General features: G+C 41.5%; 1 protein-coding gene across 4 annotated transcripts in view; it reads left to right on the forward strand.

The window, feature by feature from the left end:
• SORCS1 (sortilin related VPS10 domain containing receptor 1) overlaps positions 1 to 19,711 on the forward strand; it is a 497,412-nt gene that overhangs the window by 468,270 nt on the left and 9,431 nt on the right. For all 4 annotated transcript variants that reach the window (XM_057735386.1, XM_057735384.1, XM_057735383.1 and 1 more), the window contains exons 23-24: positions 4,489 to 4,620; positions 10,962 to 11,061. In XM_057735386.1, the coding sequence (XP_057591369.1) occupies positions 4,489 to 4,620; positions 10,962 to 11,061 (232 nt within the window). The remainder of the gene's footprint in view (positions 1 to 4,488; positions 4,621 to 10,961; positions 11,062 to 19,711) is intronic.

The raw sequence follows: 19,711 nt of genomic DNA on the forward strand, positions 1-19,711 counted from the left end.
AGACACTTGTTCTGCTTAGAGAAGATGACCATGGAAATATGTGACAGTCATGTGGCAGAGTTCACGATTAGCCATTAGAACATATAAAATCAGCTACTGCACAAGCTACTGAAAGGCACAGCGTGCATACAGTTAGGCGGAGCATCCCGGGTTCCAGCTCCACGAACGGCCAGCACAGCAGCACGGTGGGCGCTCAGCACAGGAGCATGGTCATCTTACGTGTCCCAGTTCTTGTAATGGCATTGCTCTCCCACAACAGTCCCAAGAGGAAAGTATTATTGGGAGTCCCCTGGTGGTCCAATGGTTAGGATTCAATGCTTTCACTGCCATGGCCCAGGTTCATTCCCTGGTCAGGGAACTGAGATCCTCCAAGCTGCACTGCGTGGCCGGAAAGAAAAAAAAAGAGAGACCTAAAAGATGCTTAAAGAAAAAGAGAAAGTATTGTTGTCTTCATTTGCAGATTAGGCAATTGAGGTTCAGAGAGGTTAAGTAACTTGCCTAAAGCCTCACAGCTAATAAGTGATGGAGCTACAAAATTGAAGTGAAGGATCTGAATCTGATGTTTGGGGCTTTTTAAAAAATATTTTATTTGTTTGTTTGTTTGTTTGTTTGTTTGTGCTGTGTCTTAGTTGCGGCATGCATGGGGGATCTAGTTCTCTGACCAGGTATCAAACCCAGGCCCCCTGCATTGGGAGCACAGAGTCCTATCCACTGCACCACTAAGGAAGTCCCAGATGTCTGGGTTTTTATGTATGAAGTACAGCCCCCTCCAGTTCCTGGGAGAGTAACAAGATGCTGTGGTTCATTCCTCTCTGAGCAAATGTCACCCACAATTTGAGTGATCCCTTCTTTTTGAATGACCCCCCCCCCCCCATATACCACTTCCATGAACAATCAGAGGAATAGGATATTTGCTCATGGAGCTGCTTGGATTTATTGCAGAAACCCAGAAAGTCACAGATGACTTTTCCCTAAGGTCTATTCTTAGCCCAAAAGAAAAGTCAATTTAGGATTAGTTATACATTCTTTCCTGAACCCAACACATGGTGCCTCATGACACAAAGGGATAAGGAGAGAGAAAGGCACTCAGATAACCCCGCTCGGAAAACAGATCTCTCATCCAGGCTTTTGGCAAAGAGCTGGCCTTCCCTGTATTTATACCATTATCTCTGTTAATATTTATTTAGCACTTACAATATTCCAGAAACTCTTCTCAGTGTTTTGCATTTTTTAACACATTTAATCACAAAACGCTTAGCTTATGCTGTAGATAGTATGATTATTCCCATTTTACAGATGAGGAAACTGAATTTAGAGACAGATAACTTGCCCAAGTTTGTATAGTTAAAATCAGGCTCTGGAGTCAGACCTCAAGGTTTGAATCTTGATTGTGCGGTTTTCTAACCACTCTATTCCGCTGCTATCTTTTGCCTTGTTACATGGAGAGACAGGAATAAACAGAACAGTGGTGTGGAGAAGGGTTGTCTTCTGTGCATTTGGGTAAAGGCTATCTCACCTTTGCCTTTCTTAATGAATGTCAGCATCTATGACTTGATCAGTGGCTACATGTTCTGGCTACCAGGCAGCGCAGCTTACCAGACCAAAGGCCCAACTGGAATAGGCCCTCCTGCCCTTGGAGCTGTTTGTCCCTGGTGTGACAACTGGTTTATTTCTCTCCTCTGCTGTCCAAGAGCAATAACTCATATTCTTCAATGAACCTACAGCCCACCTCCTTTAGTCTACAGTGTTCTAGAGATCCGTGTCCCTGTAGATCTCCTAGGCAGCTGTCCAACACAGCCAGGTGATTTATCAACCAGGCATTAGCTCAGCAGTGATGTTTTCCGGGCTGATTTCTCTTCCCATTAATTGTGTAAGGATCAGCTTCCCTGGGCCTCCACCTTTCCACCAGCTGTCCAGTAGGCTAGAAATGACTGCTCATTAATATTTGTAGGCTGCTGCATAGTATAATCAGCTAAATGCAGAAAAAACAGGTTGGCTCAACATCCCCCAGGACAAGGGGTGATGGGGTGGAGGGAGTTTTAAAGACTGCTTGGTTACCCAGTCCTAAGAGGCAGCTGAGCCAGCCCTGGTTCCTAGTGCCCCACCCTGACTTTGAGATCAGTAAAATTACACTTGGCCACTTCTTTAAGTTCTGAAGTACCCTATTGCCAAGTGTCCCCTAATAGGCTCTACAAGAGGTACAACTGGGGATCAACTTATTTATAGTTTTCTTCCTATTCATTCTGTAACAGAAATAAAATCAGTTGCCTTTTCCTCACTGATTGGGATTTTTGTGTTGACATTTTGCAATGGAATCTTTAACTGAATGTCACTCAATAAACATTTTTGTCGATGATGACGGTTTAGACGTAATCTTTGTGTTTAAAATCTAGGAGGGCTGTAAAACAGTGTGATATCAGCTGGGATAGGAGCTGCTTTGTGATAAGTGTCAGGGGAAGGAAGGCAGGAGAGCACTGCTTAAGGACAGAGGATTTATGGTCCGACCAAGGTTCCAAACTAAGTGTCACCACTCGCTACCTCGATGGCCTTGAGCCACTGTTGAACTTTCCTCCATCTACTGTCTGTCCTGTAGCAGAAACAGGGATGCACCACCCAGATCCCCATTCAGGGAGAGTGTTGTCTTACCTGCTGGGAATGCTATGGGCAGAGACTTCAGCTGCCTTCCCCATCTCATGTCTCTTTTGGAGTGGCTCATGTCCAAGGATGCAGCTGTATAAAGTCCTGGCCACTCATCTCAGCTTCAGGCAAATCTGAAGGGCTGTGCTCACTCCCTACAAGCTCTCCTGAGGCTGTTGTTGGCCTTTATCACAACTCAGCTTCTCCCTCTGCCCATTCCTGCTTCCTTGCCTTTATTCCTATAGATATTGATTCCAAGAATGTCCCCTAATAAACACCCTACATGCTAAACTCAGAGCCAGCTTCCTGAGGATTCCCAACCCATGATCTGTCTTCACCTGCATGGAGAGGCATAATAATACTTGCCCCAGAGAGTCGTTGTGGGGGGTTGTATTACATTATATTAAGAAGTTGCTTAGCACAATGCCAGACACATGGTAAGGACCCAATAAATGGAATTTCTTGCTACTTTGAAAAAGATATAAATGTAAATTACAGAACACAACAATCAACTAATTGGAAATCATGAAAAATATTCTCAAATAAGTGAACTTTAAGAGGACTCATGAAGGATATGTAATACGGTAGCAGCAAATGTATAGAAAAGACTTTCTAGGGGAGATGGCATGCACAAAAACATTTGCTAGAAAAGGCTGGAATATTAAGAAATTGTACATGAGTCTATTTGGCCAAGCATAAGATGACAATGTGAGTTGTGGGTAATTAGTTTCAGAAGGAGAAGTGGGACCATATTGCAGAAGGCTTTGAGTATATATTTAATCCATTTGTCAGTGGGAATTTGTGCATGAATTTAAATGGGGAAATACAATATGAATTGGACTATAAGAAGGTAAATCTGGAAGTAGTAGCCTGTCTCCTGGAGATGGGAAGGCTGTTGTAAAACTCAAAGGGAGAGAGCATAAAAATTGAATTGACATATCAACAGGGGGGCATTTAAACAAGAAGGAATCAGTAGGATCATTCGTGTGGAGGGTGACTTGTCAAGATCTCACAGACCAATTAGATAGGATGTGGAAGTGAGAGTGTGGTGTCGGAGGTGAGATAAGATTCCCAGCTGGGGTATCTGGGAACAGAGTGCCTCTGGTCATCCACGTGAAGAATGAAGATTTCTGGGGTGAATATGAGAAGTTCTCATAAAACAACCAAATGACATTCTGACTTGGCCGCTGGAGAGAGAAGCCAGGATTGTGGCCATGGATTCCAGAACCATCTAGAGAGTGGACTCAGGAAAGAGGAAGTTTTTGAGTGATATCAATGATTTTAATAGAAGATTCAGCATGGCTGAGTGAAGGACTGAGAGTGCTTCCCGGAACGGGCTGGTTGTCAGGAGACATCTGACACCGTGGAGAACTCAGCAGACGTCTGAGGGCTGTGATCTGGGGAGTTCTGTTAGGTTAGGTGATGGAGGTATGCCTGGTCGATCTGGAGAGTAACTCTAGTACTTCGAGGAAGGAGGAAGCCAGGTTAGAAAGTGTTAAGGCATGAGGAGCAGGAGATAAAGTGCAGTAAGTGATGGCCTTCGCACTGGCAGGGTCCACTTACTTTTACAAGGCAGATACTGCTATTATTCCCACTTTTTAGTTGAAGGGATGCGAAGTGTTTAAGGTCTCATGGGGATGGAGCTGGGATCAAACCTCAGAGTCTGACTTGTACCCAGTGCACCTAGGTACACTCCCCCACTGGTGCACCCAGGACCCGGCTTTCACACCCTACCTCCACGCCCTTGTGCCTTCTTATACCCACCCCACCCCCAACTCCCCGCTGAACACTTGGTCCCTTCTCATCAGCTTTCCTGCAGGACTCACTCGTGCCTCTGTGTCTCTTCCTCAGGCCACTGGGGTTCTGGGCCAGCACATCTTGGTAGCGGTGCTCCCTGGCTTACCCACCACTGCCGAGCTCTTTGTCTTGCCCTATCAGGATCCCACAGGAGAAAACAAAAGGTCAGCTGAGGACCTGGAGCAGGTGAGTCCCCAGGTGACATTTCAGCTTCTCCCAGCAGTCTGAACCGTGACCCTGTTAGTATCTGACCACGACAGCAGCTCCAGGGGATCTCCTGGAGCAAGGGTGCCAACTGTTTGTGGAATCTTCCACTTTCCTGTCCTCTGTTGAGAGACATAATCTGGTGATGTATCTACAGCTTCACCAAAAAACATGTGCAAGAGTGCATTTTGTCAGCAGTAGCTAAATCACTGAGTATATCCCCTGCTGTGGGATACAATGTTTATATAAATGAATGAGATAAATCCATGTGTACTGACGTGACTGTCCAAGATATTAGGTGGGGGAAAAAAGCAAGAGGCCAAACAATGCATAGATGTCGAATCCACTTATATCTTACTTCACATATTTACATCACAGGAATATCGTGAGAATCAAATGACATATCTTTTTTAAAAAGGTACAACTTTTATACAAATCATGAATTACCCACCATACTAAGATGACCTGATTTGAGTTCATAATAAATGAATGATAGTGGCTCCAGGCACCTCTCCTGCCTATGTGGGGTCTACTTTCTCCTTATCTCCACCACTTCTGGAGTATTAGAGAGAGAGAGAGAGAGAGAGTGTGTGTGTGTGTGTGTGTGTGTGTGTGTCTTCTGCTCCCTTAGATCTTTTTCCCTCCCTTTCTTCCTTTTAACTTCAAAAGATTATCTGATCTCTATAGTGAGGATTATTGCTATGATGTTATTGTTGTTGTTCTTATTTTTCACCCATTCAGTTAAAATGATCAGTCTTGGTCTGGTTACCCTGTTAGTAACTACATGATTTTGGTTTCTCAATTCTTTCTGGCAGATAGATTAGAAGTAGGATTCCTCTCAGACACTAAGTAAATATTGGCTTTTTCCCTTCCAATACTTGGAGCTTTTCAGTTTACTTAGAATAAACCTATAATCTAGTCCCATGATCTCTAGTCTCCAAGATGGTTTGAGCGCCTTATTAACAACAACCCCAGATTACAACCTGGCCTACCTCCTAGCACTCACCTGCCTTAAAAACAACAGAGAGGGTCCCCCTTCTTTAAATGCTGTGCTCTGAATCCCAGATGGAACTTGGGAAAAGCTGACTCCATCCCCTCTCTTAATACTCTGGCCGCTTTCTTGTAAAGATACAGCACTCAACTCCCAGCAGGGGAATGAGTGGGACCCTGGCCAGATGGACCCTGAAGACTGTGAAGGCAGGACCCCAGCAAAGAGCTCTTGGCTCTCCTCCGTCAGCGTCCTCTAATAGCATTCCCAGGGGAGGAGAGATGATGGCTTAGATCGAGCTATCTTGTCTGTGAAATAAATTGAAAATTCCTCACAGTGAGAAGTACTTGACCTTGTTATCTGGATAACGTTGGGCTGGGTTAATCGAGTGACCTCGGTCTGGGAGGGTTCCACCACTCTTTACTTCACATGTGCAGAGAGTGAGAAAAAGCTCACTTGCCCTTAGCTGCCCTCATCAAGAATAGTGCCTCCTGTTACCCTGAGGCCAGCTGCTCGCCCTTCACCGCTGCACCTCCAGGCTTCTCTCTGAGTCCCCAGAGGTGAGCGGGTTTGCATCTGCCTCTCCGAGCTGGGCTGGCAAGATAGGGAGCCCATGTGTTGCCTTGCTGAACCCTCGAAGGGCATGAATGCACTTAAAAGGAACAGAAAGATTATGGACAAAATGTCAACCACCAACAATGAATTTCCTCTTCTGTTGTTTGTGTTACCGTTTACATTTGACAGATGCAGAGTCCAAAATCCAGGGAAAGGAAAGGTGCCTCTGGAAATGGAGCCGTCCATTGGCAACAGTTTTAGAAATTAAAGATTCATTACGAAGTGTAATCAAGCATCTCAGACTATTTTCTGTATACTCAGATATTCTGCCCTGTTCAGACTTTTTAAAGTGAGGAATTGAAGAAGTATTTTGGAGTTCACAAGGAAGGTCACTAAAACAGGAACTATAATTGAAAGAATAGGTAAGAGTTGGGCCAAAAGAATATGACAAAAGGAGAAAGAAGCTTGGAGCTGGTGATGGGGAATCCAAGGGAAGGAAGTGGACAAATATGGACAAATTATTTCTTCATTATGTCATCCAGGAAAAGCTTCTTAGACACCTTAATCAAGCTGATTCTTTAGAGCTAATACGGAATCGTTAGGTAGAATTCATGTGAAGCTCTGTTGCTTACTCCTTGTTTTAATCCAGAAATCATGCTGTATGAATTGAGAAAGATATTCCTCTGTTGGTTCCAAAAGTAATAGCATTCAACTACTATTTGAAGGGGCCTTAATAACTTAACAGAATCAGGATTGACTGACTGAATTGGTTCCAAGGTCATCCCAGGCAAGTCTCCCTCTAAACATGGCACCAGAATGCTATTTATGTTCAGCAGGGTTTCCATCCCTCTTCCCAACATCAGAGATAAGCATTAGTTGTTTGGCGCAATGTAGCTTTGCCATCGGTAAATCTGCCAAAGCCCATTTTGAATCTGTAGTTTCACTTTGTACCACTTCTTTGGGTTTCATGTTTCATAAATTACCAACTGTTGTGTTGTCCTTAAAATTTGTGTTTCAGTGTTTGACACTTCCATTCTGATGACCTGAGAGTCTGTTTCCCTCTATTGATTTCATTAAACATTGCTTAGATATCGAATGTGTTTTTCGCATGGTAACCATCCCTTCTGTTGACTAAACATCTCCAGCTCACCATTTCTGGGTACTGGTAGGGTTGTACCCATGAGTTTCTTCTGTAGGCAGAGCCATGAGACTGATTCTGGCCAATGAGGTGGAAGCGAAAGTAATAAGAGTCATTTCCAAGCTGAAGTATTCAAATGCCAGTTACAGGACCTTGAGAACTCTTTTTTCCTCCTATGGTGTTGTGTCCCTTTGAGGGGGCTGTGTCCCTGGGTGACTGTAATGAGCACAGCCTGTGTCCCTGGGTGACTGTAATGAGCACAGCATCATTGCCTGCCTGCAGTCGATGTGGAGTGCAAGCAAGAAGTATACTTCCTGTGTTCAAGTCCCCCAAATTTAACATTGGTACCTCACCCTGACCTAACCGCTTCTGGTTACCACACTTAAATTTCATACTTCATGAAGACGATGAGGAGGAGAATTGGTGTTTTCCCTCTGCCAAGTCCCTTCCACTATATCCTTTTGATGGTGTCTTTCCAAGTATTTTTATTGAATTTCCACTGTCTTTTTAAGTGGTAGTTTAAATGAGGTGTGGGTTGCATTTGAATCATAGGCATATTCCACCAAATAGGCAGATACTAATAATAATACGGTGTTTCTTTGGTCATGATTATTTAACTAATGGAGAATAGAAAATGGAGAGCAGCAGAAGAGGGATGACAGTACACAGGATAAATGAAATTGGCTAAGACAACACACTTTCACTGGACAGAATAAGAAAAGTGAATAGATTCAATTTAATTCAGGAAGACCAATCTCCCAGCAATTACACATTATTCCACTGGAGTCTTTATCATGCAAGCTTGTGTCCTTTCTATTTAGGCTGTCACCACACTGTTCTATAGTTGCAGTTTATTCTACTCCTTTCATAGCCAAAGACTCTGCCAAACATTATAAATTATATTCAGTGGGGAACAGAATATGGCAGTCCTGAGGCTAAGGTTAGGAATTGCCTGTAGCTCATGTTGGTCAGCTGACATGGGACTGGTGTTATAAGTTGTGTGCTTCACAGTTGGATGAGAGAGATAGACGCATAATTAATGAAATGCTTCAATTTTTTATCTCCTAAATCTGCTCAGCTGGACTTCCTTCCAAATATCTTTTGCATTTTTCTTAGTCAGCTGGCTCAAGGAAAATGTTTTTCATGGAAATGTCCTAAGATTAGGAGTCAAACAAAGCTGAATTCTAGTCTCAGTTCTTCAAATATTAACTGGGTAAACTTAGGAATGTCCTTTAAGCTCCATGTTCCTTTCAATGGAGATACCAACACTAACACCTGAGATATGTTGCATTAGAAAAAAATAGTTAGATATATGCAACTTTGCCAATATAAAGTGTTCAATGCATAGATAATATATGTACAAATGTATGTAACAATTCATGAACTGATGAAAACAATACAGGATAAACACTTTTGCAGATGGCATGGAAAATATTTGAAATATTGTCAAAATCTATCAACAGTTTCATCCTCATTTGAGTAGAGAAATACATGGTTCTAATTGAGATTATTCTTGTATGCAATGTAAATTTTATTAAATTTTGTTTCTGTGCATAAGTTCTTTCCCACAAAGTATGTTTTCTTTATTGCACATCCTTTGATGCAAGTGAAATCCATGAAATACACTTTCTGCCACCGGATTATTTTTGCATAGCCTGTTTAATTTTGTAAATGATACAGATAAAGCCAATGAAGCAATGTTATAAACCAAAACAAATTTGGGAAGTTAATTATTTTCACAGGGGACTCTCCTGGAGATTAGAAATTAGAAGTATGTTGTTTGGATGAACACTGTTTTCTGGTTTAGTTATCTATATCTGTTTCTTGAGGAAGAAACATTCTCAGGGAGAAGAAATACATATCATTTCAGCTGGTTGAAAGAAAGCAGTCTTTCTCATGCAAATACATAGTCCCCTTTTGGCTACCTGATGGACTCTGCAAAACAGGACAATTCCTTAATTACTTCTGATAAGGTTTTCTTATTTGAGTTAAAATATTTTTTCTGCAAATATAATATGTATGTATGTGCACATATGTATATGTATGTATATAAGCATATGAATCTCATGCATACTTAATTGTATATATTTCACACACATATACACACATTTCTGTGTGTGTATGTTTATTTCATAGCCAAAACCTTTCTGATTAACCTCTACTAAAAAATCCCACTATCAGATTCTTAGAAAGGCCTTACTGACTGAATGGTAAGAATAAGATAGAATAGGAACTTGTACATTGTAACACTTTACAGGACACAAAGGAAAACCATTCTACACAATCTGTATTAGAAATCCACTCTTCCTGTAAACCTGGAGCATTCTGGAAGCTTCTCAGTACCCAGGAGAAAGAGTAGCTTATATAGAGAGAATAAAGTTGTTTTCAACATTATTACATCACAACCTTGTTCTTCTGCATGGTTTGCCAAGTGGAAACATTTGAGATGCTGAACTTGAACTAGATCCCAGGTGCTCAACCACAGGTCACTGACAGTCATCCCAAGTTCCTATTAAGCAAAGAAGTTCATTTGCAGGGCAGTTCAGTTCCATTACCGGACAGGGGCCTCTGCAAGACACTCTGTGCTTGGAAAGCAAAACCATCGGGACCTGCTTAATTGATTAAAGGGCCAAAGCTGTCATTTTGGCAACTCAGTGGACTAAGTGAAACTCAATAAATATAAAAGGAAAAATAATGTAAGAATTAAACTAGCAGAACAATGTTCAGAACGCATCTAACTAGACTAAAATAGCGTATGAAATATTACACTGATAATTAGAATATTAAAAATGAGGCGAGGAAACCAGATAATAGGAGTGTGGTTTTGTCTGATAGCTTTCCACAAATTACTCTAACGGGTGAATGAAACAGAACAAACTGAGCTGGCTTTCTACTTTAAACACACGAACAGAGTTTTACCTTGTCTAGAAAGCATTACCTTGTACTGTTACTACCCAAAACAAGGTCCTTTGTCCCTTGTTGAAGTTAAGTATTTCATGGCCCAGAATTCCATCCGTCTGCCCAGTACACGTGTCAGGCTAAGCATGGAACAAGAGTCAGCCAATGCATTAAGTAGTGGTTTACATTTTGTTTCAAATGTGTAATTTACTATTTTAGCAGAACAATGTTTACCGTCAATAAATATCCATGAAATATCCATCCTGGGAAAGCCTCAGGGTGTGTTTTGGGGAAGGAGAGGGAAGCAAAGAAAGGAATAAGGTGGAGTCCACTATCAAGGAGTAAAATAAGTGGATATGAATCTCACCAGAATTTGTAAATTGTATATATTTACTTCATTTAAATCCATGTGTATAACAAATGCCCTCTCAAAAAGCCAGGGGTGATTTTTCCAAGCTAGTAACAGAATAATTTTATGAGTAGAAATGATCTGATTTACTAATATTTTGTCCTATTTTGTAACAATTTGGATGTAAAGCCAAGTCATGCTTAGAAAATAATTCTATCAGCATATTCTAGAGTAAAAACTCAAAGTCATATAAAACTCGTTTATATCATTCACAGGTATAATATTGGGATGCCTTCACCAATACAGTAAATATTGCTCAGCACACCAGCACATTTGTTTGTATATAGTTGGTGTAACAGTTTTGGTGGCCCTCACTCTGACACTTCTTCTTTCAGATATCAGAACTACTGATTCACAAGCTCAACCAGAACTCTGTGCACTTTGAGCTGAAGCCCGGGGTCCAGGTCCTTGTTCACGCAGCCCACTTAACAGCAGGTCAGTGTTCTCGTCTCTGGGTTCTGGCTGGTGGCTCCAGCAGAGAGGGATTCCAATCTGTTGTTTCGGCAAAAGAAGACTAAATGGTGCCATTGCTAATCAGAAATAGGGCATCAGTCTTTGGAGGTTCCCTTGATTGGCATTTTTGCCTTAATGGGGACCCATAAGGCAACAGAATAAGGTGATTTTCCTACTTAGTCCCTTGCAAAAGCCATCAGTGAATCTCACTTGAAGACCCCTCGAATGATAGCATACTACATCTTACAGAAATCTTGAAAATAAAGTTAACCTTACAAATAACTTTATTTCTGGTCTTTCTGTAAAACTTTATTTCTAAATCATTCATGTTGCAAAGAATTTTCTTGCTTTTAGTTTTAGGATAAAGTAGTGCAATAGAAAGAGCTGGGACTTAGGAGTTATACAGGATTATAGCCAAGAGTTGAACCCAGGATCTTACAGATTAATTAATGTGATGGAACTTCTGTCTCTTCACCTGTAAAAGATGATGGGGAAAATCTTCTTCCTAAGACTATATAGAAGTCTCAGCAATAATTCAGGTTATCCCAAGTATGTAGAAATAGATATTATTATGTTGTATTAATAATAAATAAACACTATTTATTGAGTACTTGTTTTTGCAGAGTACTACACTGATGCTGCATAAAGGCCAGTGGGAGATGGTCTTTGCCCTCAAAAAACATATAATCTGGTTATGATGTTTCAAAGCTTGATGGTAGCAGCGGTGGTGGTCCTGTGGGGTGGGGGAAGTGGGCAGTGGTGGGATCTCTGAACAAGTAAAATGCATAAATGCCTCTATAGAGAGATGATAGAACATTTCTAAGCACTTGGACTTTGCAATTTTGCAGCCAGACTGTTGGTTTCAGTCTTGCTCCATCACTTGCTTAATATGGACTTTGAGAGTAGACTTCACTTCTCTGTAGCACCTATAATGATGGGATTGGGTGAGGATTAAGTTAATTTAGGTAATGCACTTAGAGTAGTGCCTGTGCCTGGTGCATACTAAGGTATTATTTTTCTTTTTATTCTTTTTGTTGTTAACAATCAAAATTTTATAAATTTAAGGCAGGGATAAATTGTGCCCAGCCAGAATGACACAGGAAAGCTTCATGGAGGAGGTGGTCTTTGGCAAGGACTTTGAAAGATGAATAGGACTGAACTCAAGAGATTATCCCAAGCACCACAGCCCCAAGGAAGGAGCATGAAAGCCTTGAGGGCTATGGGATGTTGAATAAGTGTGAACAAAGATCAGATGTTTCCAACTCCACCCTCTGGTTTCTTGGAGGTTCCTGGAGGTGTGCGTAGGTCTAGAGGAAGGCCAAGGAGGTTGGCCACTAACCTCTTTTCTTCTTGGATTTCATCGTTTTTCTTTATTAGGGTTTCATAAAATGTTTATCTTGAAAAAAAAAAACAAAACACTGCTTTAAAAAAACAGGTATTTGAAAGTCAGTGTCCTGAGCATAGGATATGGAGGTGAGTGGTGGAAATATGCCAGGCTGAGCCATTTGTACTTCCTTTGGTGGGCTCTGGGAAGCCGTGAAGACCTAGGAGCAGAGGTGTGACGGATTCAGAGTGTTGCTTGAGAAAGGTGACTCTTAAGAGCAGGGATTGAGTAGGGCCGATTTGCTACTCTGCAGCTCATTCTCCTAATTCATCCATTGAACAGACACTTACTGAGTGCCTGGCTACTCTGAGCCAAGAAGTGTTCTCAGCATGGGATAGAGTCTCTGCCTTCATGAAGCTTCCATCACTGGGGAAAGCCAGGCAGGAAGCGCATTAACAAATGCCACTTTCTGAATGATGAAAAGGTCCCGAAGAAAATAAGAAAGTGTAAGAGAAAAGAAAACTATGAAGCACCTCTGAGGGCAGCGCTTAAGCCTAAGACCTGAACAAAGGCTACCAATTTATCTCAGAGAATTTGATGATCAAAATTGGCTGTTTCCTACCAAGAAGTTTGACCTTTGGTCTTTGGTGAATGGTGGGGACACATGGCAGTTACACACAGCTGGTTAAACTGGAAAACAAAGTCCAAAAACATCCCTTGTAGTCATCCTGGTGGCCAAGCCCCTGACAGATGTTGTCAAGTGAATAGAAGGTAACTACTTGGAATTGATTGAAATAGGTTTACTGATTTATTTCACCTAATTAGACAGTCCAGCTTGTTAGATGGCATTCTGAAACTCATCATCGTCTCCTAAGATAGCTTGAGTGACTTGTTTCCTTTGGGTTTAGAGGTTAAAAACAACTCTGCCTGATACTCCATACTGAACTCTTGGTTTGAAGGAATGTGGCCAGCTAGTTCATCTCTTTACAACATACTCAGCTTCTAAAGGAATGCTATCCTCAGGCAGCATATTTTGCTGTAAAGTAGCCTGATTTATTAGAAACTACTCCCCAGGGACTTCTGTTAGAAAGAGGAGCATCGTAGATCAAGATAGCCAAAGAACTAACCCCACTCTCAAATTCTGGAGGCAACTTGCATTTCATATCATTTTCCCCATACCTGTCTTCCAACAGTTATTTTATGTGCCTGGTTTTTATTTAACTGGCTGTCATATCATACTCCAAAGGTGGTTCAGACTAGTTTCCTGAATTTGAATCTTATTTTAAGTGGTACTTAAGGATGCCTTCCTGTGATGACATCTGGTTTAGAGCTGCGATCCAGCTGAAAAATAGGGATCAGAAAAGGGACAAATGAGCTGAAACTGCTTCGGCCAGTGGCCTGGCCAGGGAGACTTGTATAGCAAGGTATCCGTGGATCCATGGTTCCATGTGGGAGAGAAAGGCCATTCCTGATACCCACAAAAATCAATCCCGCCAGTGTGAGTTCCAAACGGCAAGGACAAATACAAAGTTGGGAAGATCTGGAAAATGTATGCAATTAATGTTCATACTGCATTGCATAGCTGGAAATTTGGGGAGCAATACTCACATCTCTGGGAAGAAGGGCTGGCGAAAGAGAATATGTTACTGGGAGCTCAGGTGAGCACACGGAGATTTGAAGGAGAGACCTCTGCAGCGTAGATATGTACTATGCAGGGTTACCAAGGGAACAAAAGAAAAATGCAGTTTGAGGCAGAAGCCCAGACTTAGACTGGGCCAGTCTGGAGAGAGTGAGAGAATTCTTTGGCTTCAAACCACTGGGGCTGTCCTGGGTTCTTCCCTGCTAGATCTGAGAGTATGTATCCTACATCTTTTGGCAGTGTAATTCTAAATGTGATCACCTGGCGTTATTGAGCTTCCTAGGATGACTGGCTCAGTGACTGGGGTAAATGTAGACTTATATGTGGATAATCAGCTCCAGTTTGAAGAGTAAAAGAAGAGAATGCCAAGGGCTGACACAATAGCTGAGTCTGGGAAACTTTCCCTATATTGATTTTAGCCATGTTCGTGGTAGGACTGGCAGGATCTACGGGTGCAAAGTCACTCTCAGCCAGACTTCCATATGCAAAAGGCAAGGCTTGTGTTAAGGCTGGCCCTCTTCAATGATTGTGATGAGGAAGTAGGATATAGGAGGGATCAGTTTCCCATTGGCGATTGTTCCTAAGTTAGCTCTAACTACCCAATTTTTTTTTAAATGATTAGAACAGCGTAGTAGACTATGGTACCAACACAGTGGAGGGAATTCTCCTTTCACACATAGAAAACTTGGCACGTTGGGTAGGGGATCAGCTGGATTGAGACAATTGCTGCCATTTCTTTGATTAAGTTGAAATTAACACATTCATATCGGGATGGCTAGGAAGGGAAGGAGGAAGAGACCGGGGGGAAAGAAGACACAGTGAAGAACAGAATTTGATGCAGAACTTCCACCTCAACTCCCTTTCCCTTCCTCTCATCCCCTCTGCAGGCAGGAGAAATTAAAAATAAAATACAATTTAAAAGAGGAAAAAGGGACCACTGCTTGCAGCATTTCATGTCTCATAAGCAGGATTGCTAATATCTTCCCAGGGACCATTCCAGCATGCTGCCGCATTCCATTAATTGCTTAGCAGATGCTCAGCAGCCTTCTTTTAAAAATATCTGAGCCGGAGTATGTTGCTGGTGGGAGAGACAATGCATAATTTGGTTCGTCTCCAAGGGAAAAGAACTGTCTCCTTTCAGGAATTTACTAGCCTTGTTTTGTTTTTCAAACTCAGTTCCCTGTTTGCTTTTATGGGAACACAAGGTAAGCATTTCTGGATACCTGGATGTCATTAGAGACTGGATTTCGTTTGTTTCTCCCACATGTTCTATTTGGGAATTCATTAACTTTGGTGCCTAAGTGGAGCTAAACTTTGAATGCAGTCCTTGTTTCGTTTTTAGCTGTACCTTTGCTTCTCAATTTCTGTGCAATTCCTCTTGAGGGCCTAGTCACTCCTGACAGCTATGTTTCTGAAACACTCTTTTAGAAAGGAAAGATTTTAGACTGTATGAGAATAAGGAGAGCACAAGGAGCTGTCATCCAGAAGTGTGAGGGAGGGCCATGTCCTGAGTGGCTCTCTTTGGCTTTTAGGACCTCGTGGCAGCTGGTATCATGTTTAGCAGACAAAGGGAGTAGGGCTTAATCAAGCTGGGGGCTGGACTGGAAGTGCTGGTATCTTGACTGAAGTGTACCTCTGCTTGTGGTGTTCCCAACTGGAATATTTCTCCCCCTTCTCTACTTTTCTGTATCTCTTATGTCTCTGTGTTTTGAGGCTCAGCTCAATGCCAGCATTTGCATGCATCTCTCTGGAGACCTTTACCTGGATTCCATCAGTCCCTTGTCAGAACTCACTCATCTCTCCTATTTAATTTCCTGAGGATAAAGTTCACCATCTCTTTGTAGTGTCTCCATCATTGTACCTAGCAGAGAGCATGCCCATGTCATATGCTCAATAAATATTGCTTTTATAACTAATTAGATATATAAGTAATTTATAACCTGTAGAGATATGTCAAAAATTCCATCCCCCTGGTTAACCATTGGAGTCACTGTGTTTAACTGCGAACCCGTCTCCCTGTCATGGTACTTCTTACCAAATAACAGGTGAGCGGAGCCTTGCATTCGTTTATCCAGTAAGGATCCAGGGAAAACCCATCTCTCTGCTTTCCTTATGTCAGGTATCCTTTTAAGATGTAGGATAGTTGTTGATATACACATTGTGGGAAAGGGAAGGGTGGAAGGAAAATTAGAACTCTGTGTTCCAGAACAAGAGGTTCCAAAAACAGCAGGAGAGGGACTGATAAGAGGGATGTTTCTGAAAGAGACGGAAGCAAGTTTTACTTGTTGGCCCTTATTTTACTGCTCTGATCTCTGATATTGTTTCCAGAGCAGCCTCACTTCATGACAGATCTCAGGGTCTCACATCTTCGATTACACTATGCTTATCCAATAAACAGACCTTCTTCACATCTTTTGTGACAGCGCCCTTGAGTTCTCTTTTATCCATGCTTTTACCCTGGCCTCCTTTTATTTATTCATTTTTATTTATTTACTTATTTATTTATTTTCTCCTATATTTTAGGAGCTATGATATAGGGATATGTGATATAGGGATGGGTTTTTTCAGCAAGGCTCACAGGAAGATTCAGAATCTGTTACAGAGCATTTGATCTCTGTAGGTACTTACACAGCAGAACAAACCAGAGCCATTTAAAAAAAAAACCTAAAATGCCAGTAGTTTCCTCATTGCCCCTTGTAACTTGGAATTTATTTAAGGGCATGGTCCATTTCAGATTTATCATCTTCTCACATGACTCTGTGTCTCACTTTGCAATGATTCCTTTCAAGCTATGGGGATATAGAGTGAACTAGGACCCTCACTCAGGGCACACTGGCTAGACCTGAGGGCCAAGTACTAGTGGCCCTAATTCTAAATGAAGAGGATGAAAAACATTCCATGCAGAAAGTTCAATAAAAATGAGCCTTCGGTTTGAATAGGAGTTCACCCAAAGGTGAACTATATTAACTGAAGAGGAAAGAGAGAGGGGAAAAATTCAGAGAAACCCAATATGCCCTTGTTTGATATGTCATTTGTATCATGCACTTTGTTGTTTATCATCCCTGCATGATGTGAGAAAACGCTCATTCATGCATGCTTAAGGTTGCAAAGTATGATACGCATGGAAAAGGAAAGAAGAGGCAGATGAAAAATTTTAAGACAATAGGTTTGGACAACACTCAAGAATCCTTTCTCCTTTCACAAAGTATTTACCCATTTTATAAGAATTTTTCAACCCAAGTAGCAAGAGATGGTAATTTATTTGATAGAATTAGAAACCCAGGAGTAGGAGTCTGTTTTGTAGTTGCCAAAGAAGATAAGTTTCACAGCCATGTTGGGTTGGGTGTCATAAAACATACAAGTGAAAAGCCTCAATAGGGAGCTGGGAATAGGGGGTTGACACTCAGGTGAGGAGACTAGGACCAGACTGTGCTTTAAACTGTGACTTTATCACCTTTTAGTAGATTGTCAGGTGAAGGGAATCTGCTAACAGGTAATAAATTAAAGACCTAATTGCTGATACAAATCTTTCAAGCCACATCAAACTCTGTATCTTTGTTCCTATGAGCCCCCATGGTCATGAGTAAATTCAGTAATTATATTTTGGAGTGGGGTTGGGGACAGGGGGCAGGGGGAGGTGAGGAAGAAACAGCTTAAAAAATGTGTCGATTCTTCTTTGGTAGAATAGATGAGGGCAGTAAGAGTAGAAGTGAAGGACCGGGCAAGCAAAGAGTAGCCCTACATCTTATTTGAGGACACAGAACCTAACTAGATGGATTCGCCCTAAATGACCAACAGTAGCACTTAGAGAATCTTTGCACTTCACAGCAGTTATTTATTGGATAAATAAACTTACCCTTGAGTGGTGAGACTTCTACACAGAGGGACTGGAAGAGCTGGTGCTGACTGGTTCCCTCAGAACATTTGGGATAAATGTCAGCCTGTTCTGTGGTTGGAAAATCTCTTTATAACCCACGATAGGCAATCCCTGCTATAAAGCAGGCATTCTTAAATTTGACTGTACTTCTCAATTACCGAGGGAGCTTCATAAAAGTAGAGATTCTTCCAGCCTCACTGCACATCCCCGGAATCAGAATCCCAGGGAGTGATATCTGGGAATCTGCATTTGTAACAAGTTCCCCAAGTGACGCTTATGCAACCAGGCCTTTCAGCAGTCTCAGCCACTGCTGGTACAGAGCATTACACAGACAGAAAGCCATCTGCAAAACAAGGAAAGGTGCTCAGCTATCTCCAGTGATAAAGCTGATTTACACCTCAGGACATCCACTAAAACAGAGGCATGCATTAAAAAAGAAGAGCCCTTGATATTAAGTGTAGGAGGAAATTAGCAATAAACATTAAAATCTAATTCCTTGGCATATTTGGAGCCAACTTAATTGGCAGATTGGGTAGATGACAGTGGGAACAGGGGAAAAACTGAAGCATGTCTCTGAATGTGGGTTATACTCTGTCCATAATCTAGACGAATGGCAAAGGCCAGCCAAGAGCTGTGGCCGTGAAGCAGTTGAAAAATGATTAAAGTGTGAACCAGAATGTTAGTGGCAGGTGTAGTTGAATAGCCATGAGTTTTATGAAAGTTAAACCACTGATATTATCTCAACGTTAGTAATGTGCTAGTGTGAGCAGAAAATGATACCTCCACATCTCACTGTTATTTCTGCATATATTAGAGAATTGGGGTGCTCTTCTACTCTTAGCTTTCCAGTGGGGGTTACTGCTCTTCTGGAGTTTTTGATGCTGGTGATAAAATATGTGAAAGGTTAATACTTCTCAAAGGAAGAGCCTCAAATCTCATGTTGAATTTTTAAAATTTAATACGCAGTAACTGCTCACAACACCCCCTATTTGTCTAGCAGTTGCCTTGTTTAAGGTATTATGTTTAGGAAAACTGTCCTTTGTCAAGGGTATGTGTGGGTTTTTAATAAACTGTTATCATGTGTTATCTTGGCCTCCATGGTTGCTGGTTCAATTTCTTTTTCAGATGTAATAAAAAGATATTATCACAGAGATATTAGAGAATTAATATTTCCCAGCTTCAGTTGCTACCTCTGGATATAGTCAATGTGGGAGGGGATAAGGTACTCAGAATTTCAGCCTAGGTCAAGATACATCATGAATTCTGCCTGACACTGAGAAAGACCCTTTCCACTTGAAAGCAGAATTAGCATGAGTCCAGAAGCTTTAGAAAACAGTAGAATCTAAGCCACATCGTTATAGATGCAGATGCCAAATTGTGGAGTTGTGGAGCTCAGAACTGTAAAGTGAAATAAATTGTTGCAATAACATTTTCCATTTAGGGATGAAATTAGTACTAGTGGAATTCTTCCGCAGCCAATAAATTTATCTGTCTCTTTAGTCTCTGGTTGCCTTATTATCTACACAGTTATCATTTACAAGTGTTTTGTGAGTAAAGTCATGCTATAGTAATATTTTTCCTTCCTTCTGTTTTCCCCCCCCCAAATCATTTTTTTTCCTCTACAGATAATTAGGCTGTTTCACAGACATGTGGACCCAGTGGTTTTTGATAGTTATTAAGCTGTTATGGTATTATGATAACTAATAACAGGTGCCAAGATATTAAACATAACCCTCTCCCCAGTGTGACTAAATGAATGTGATACTTTCATAAATATACCAGGGACCAGCAA

Source organism: Hippopotamus amphibius, chromosome 5, assembly GCF_030028045.1.
Source record: "Hippopotamus amphibius kiboko isolate mHipAmp2 chromosome 5, mHipAmp2.hap2, whole genome shotgun sequence".
NCBI lineage: Eukaryota > Metazoa > Chordata > Mammalia > Artiodactyla > Hippopotamidae > Hippopotamus > Hippopotamus amphibius.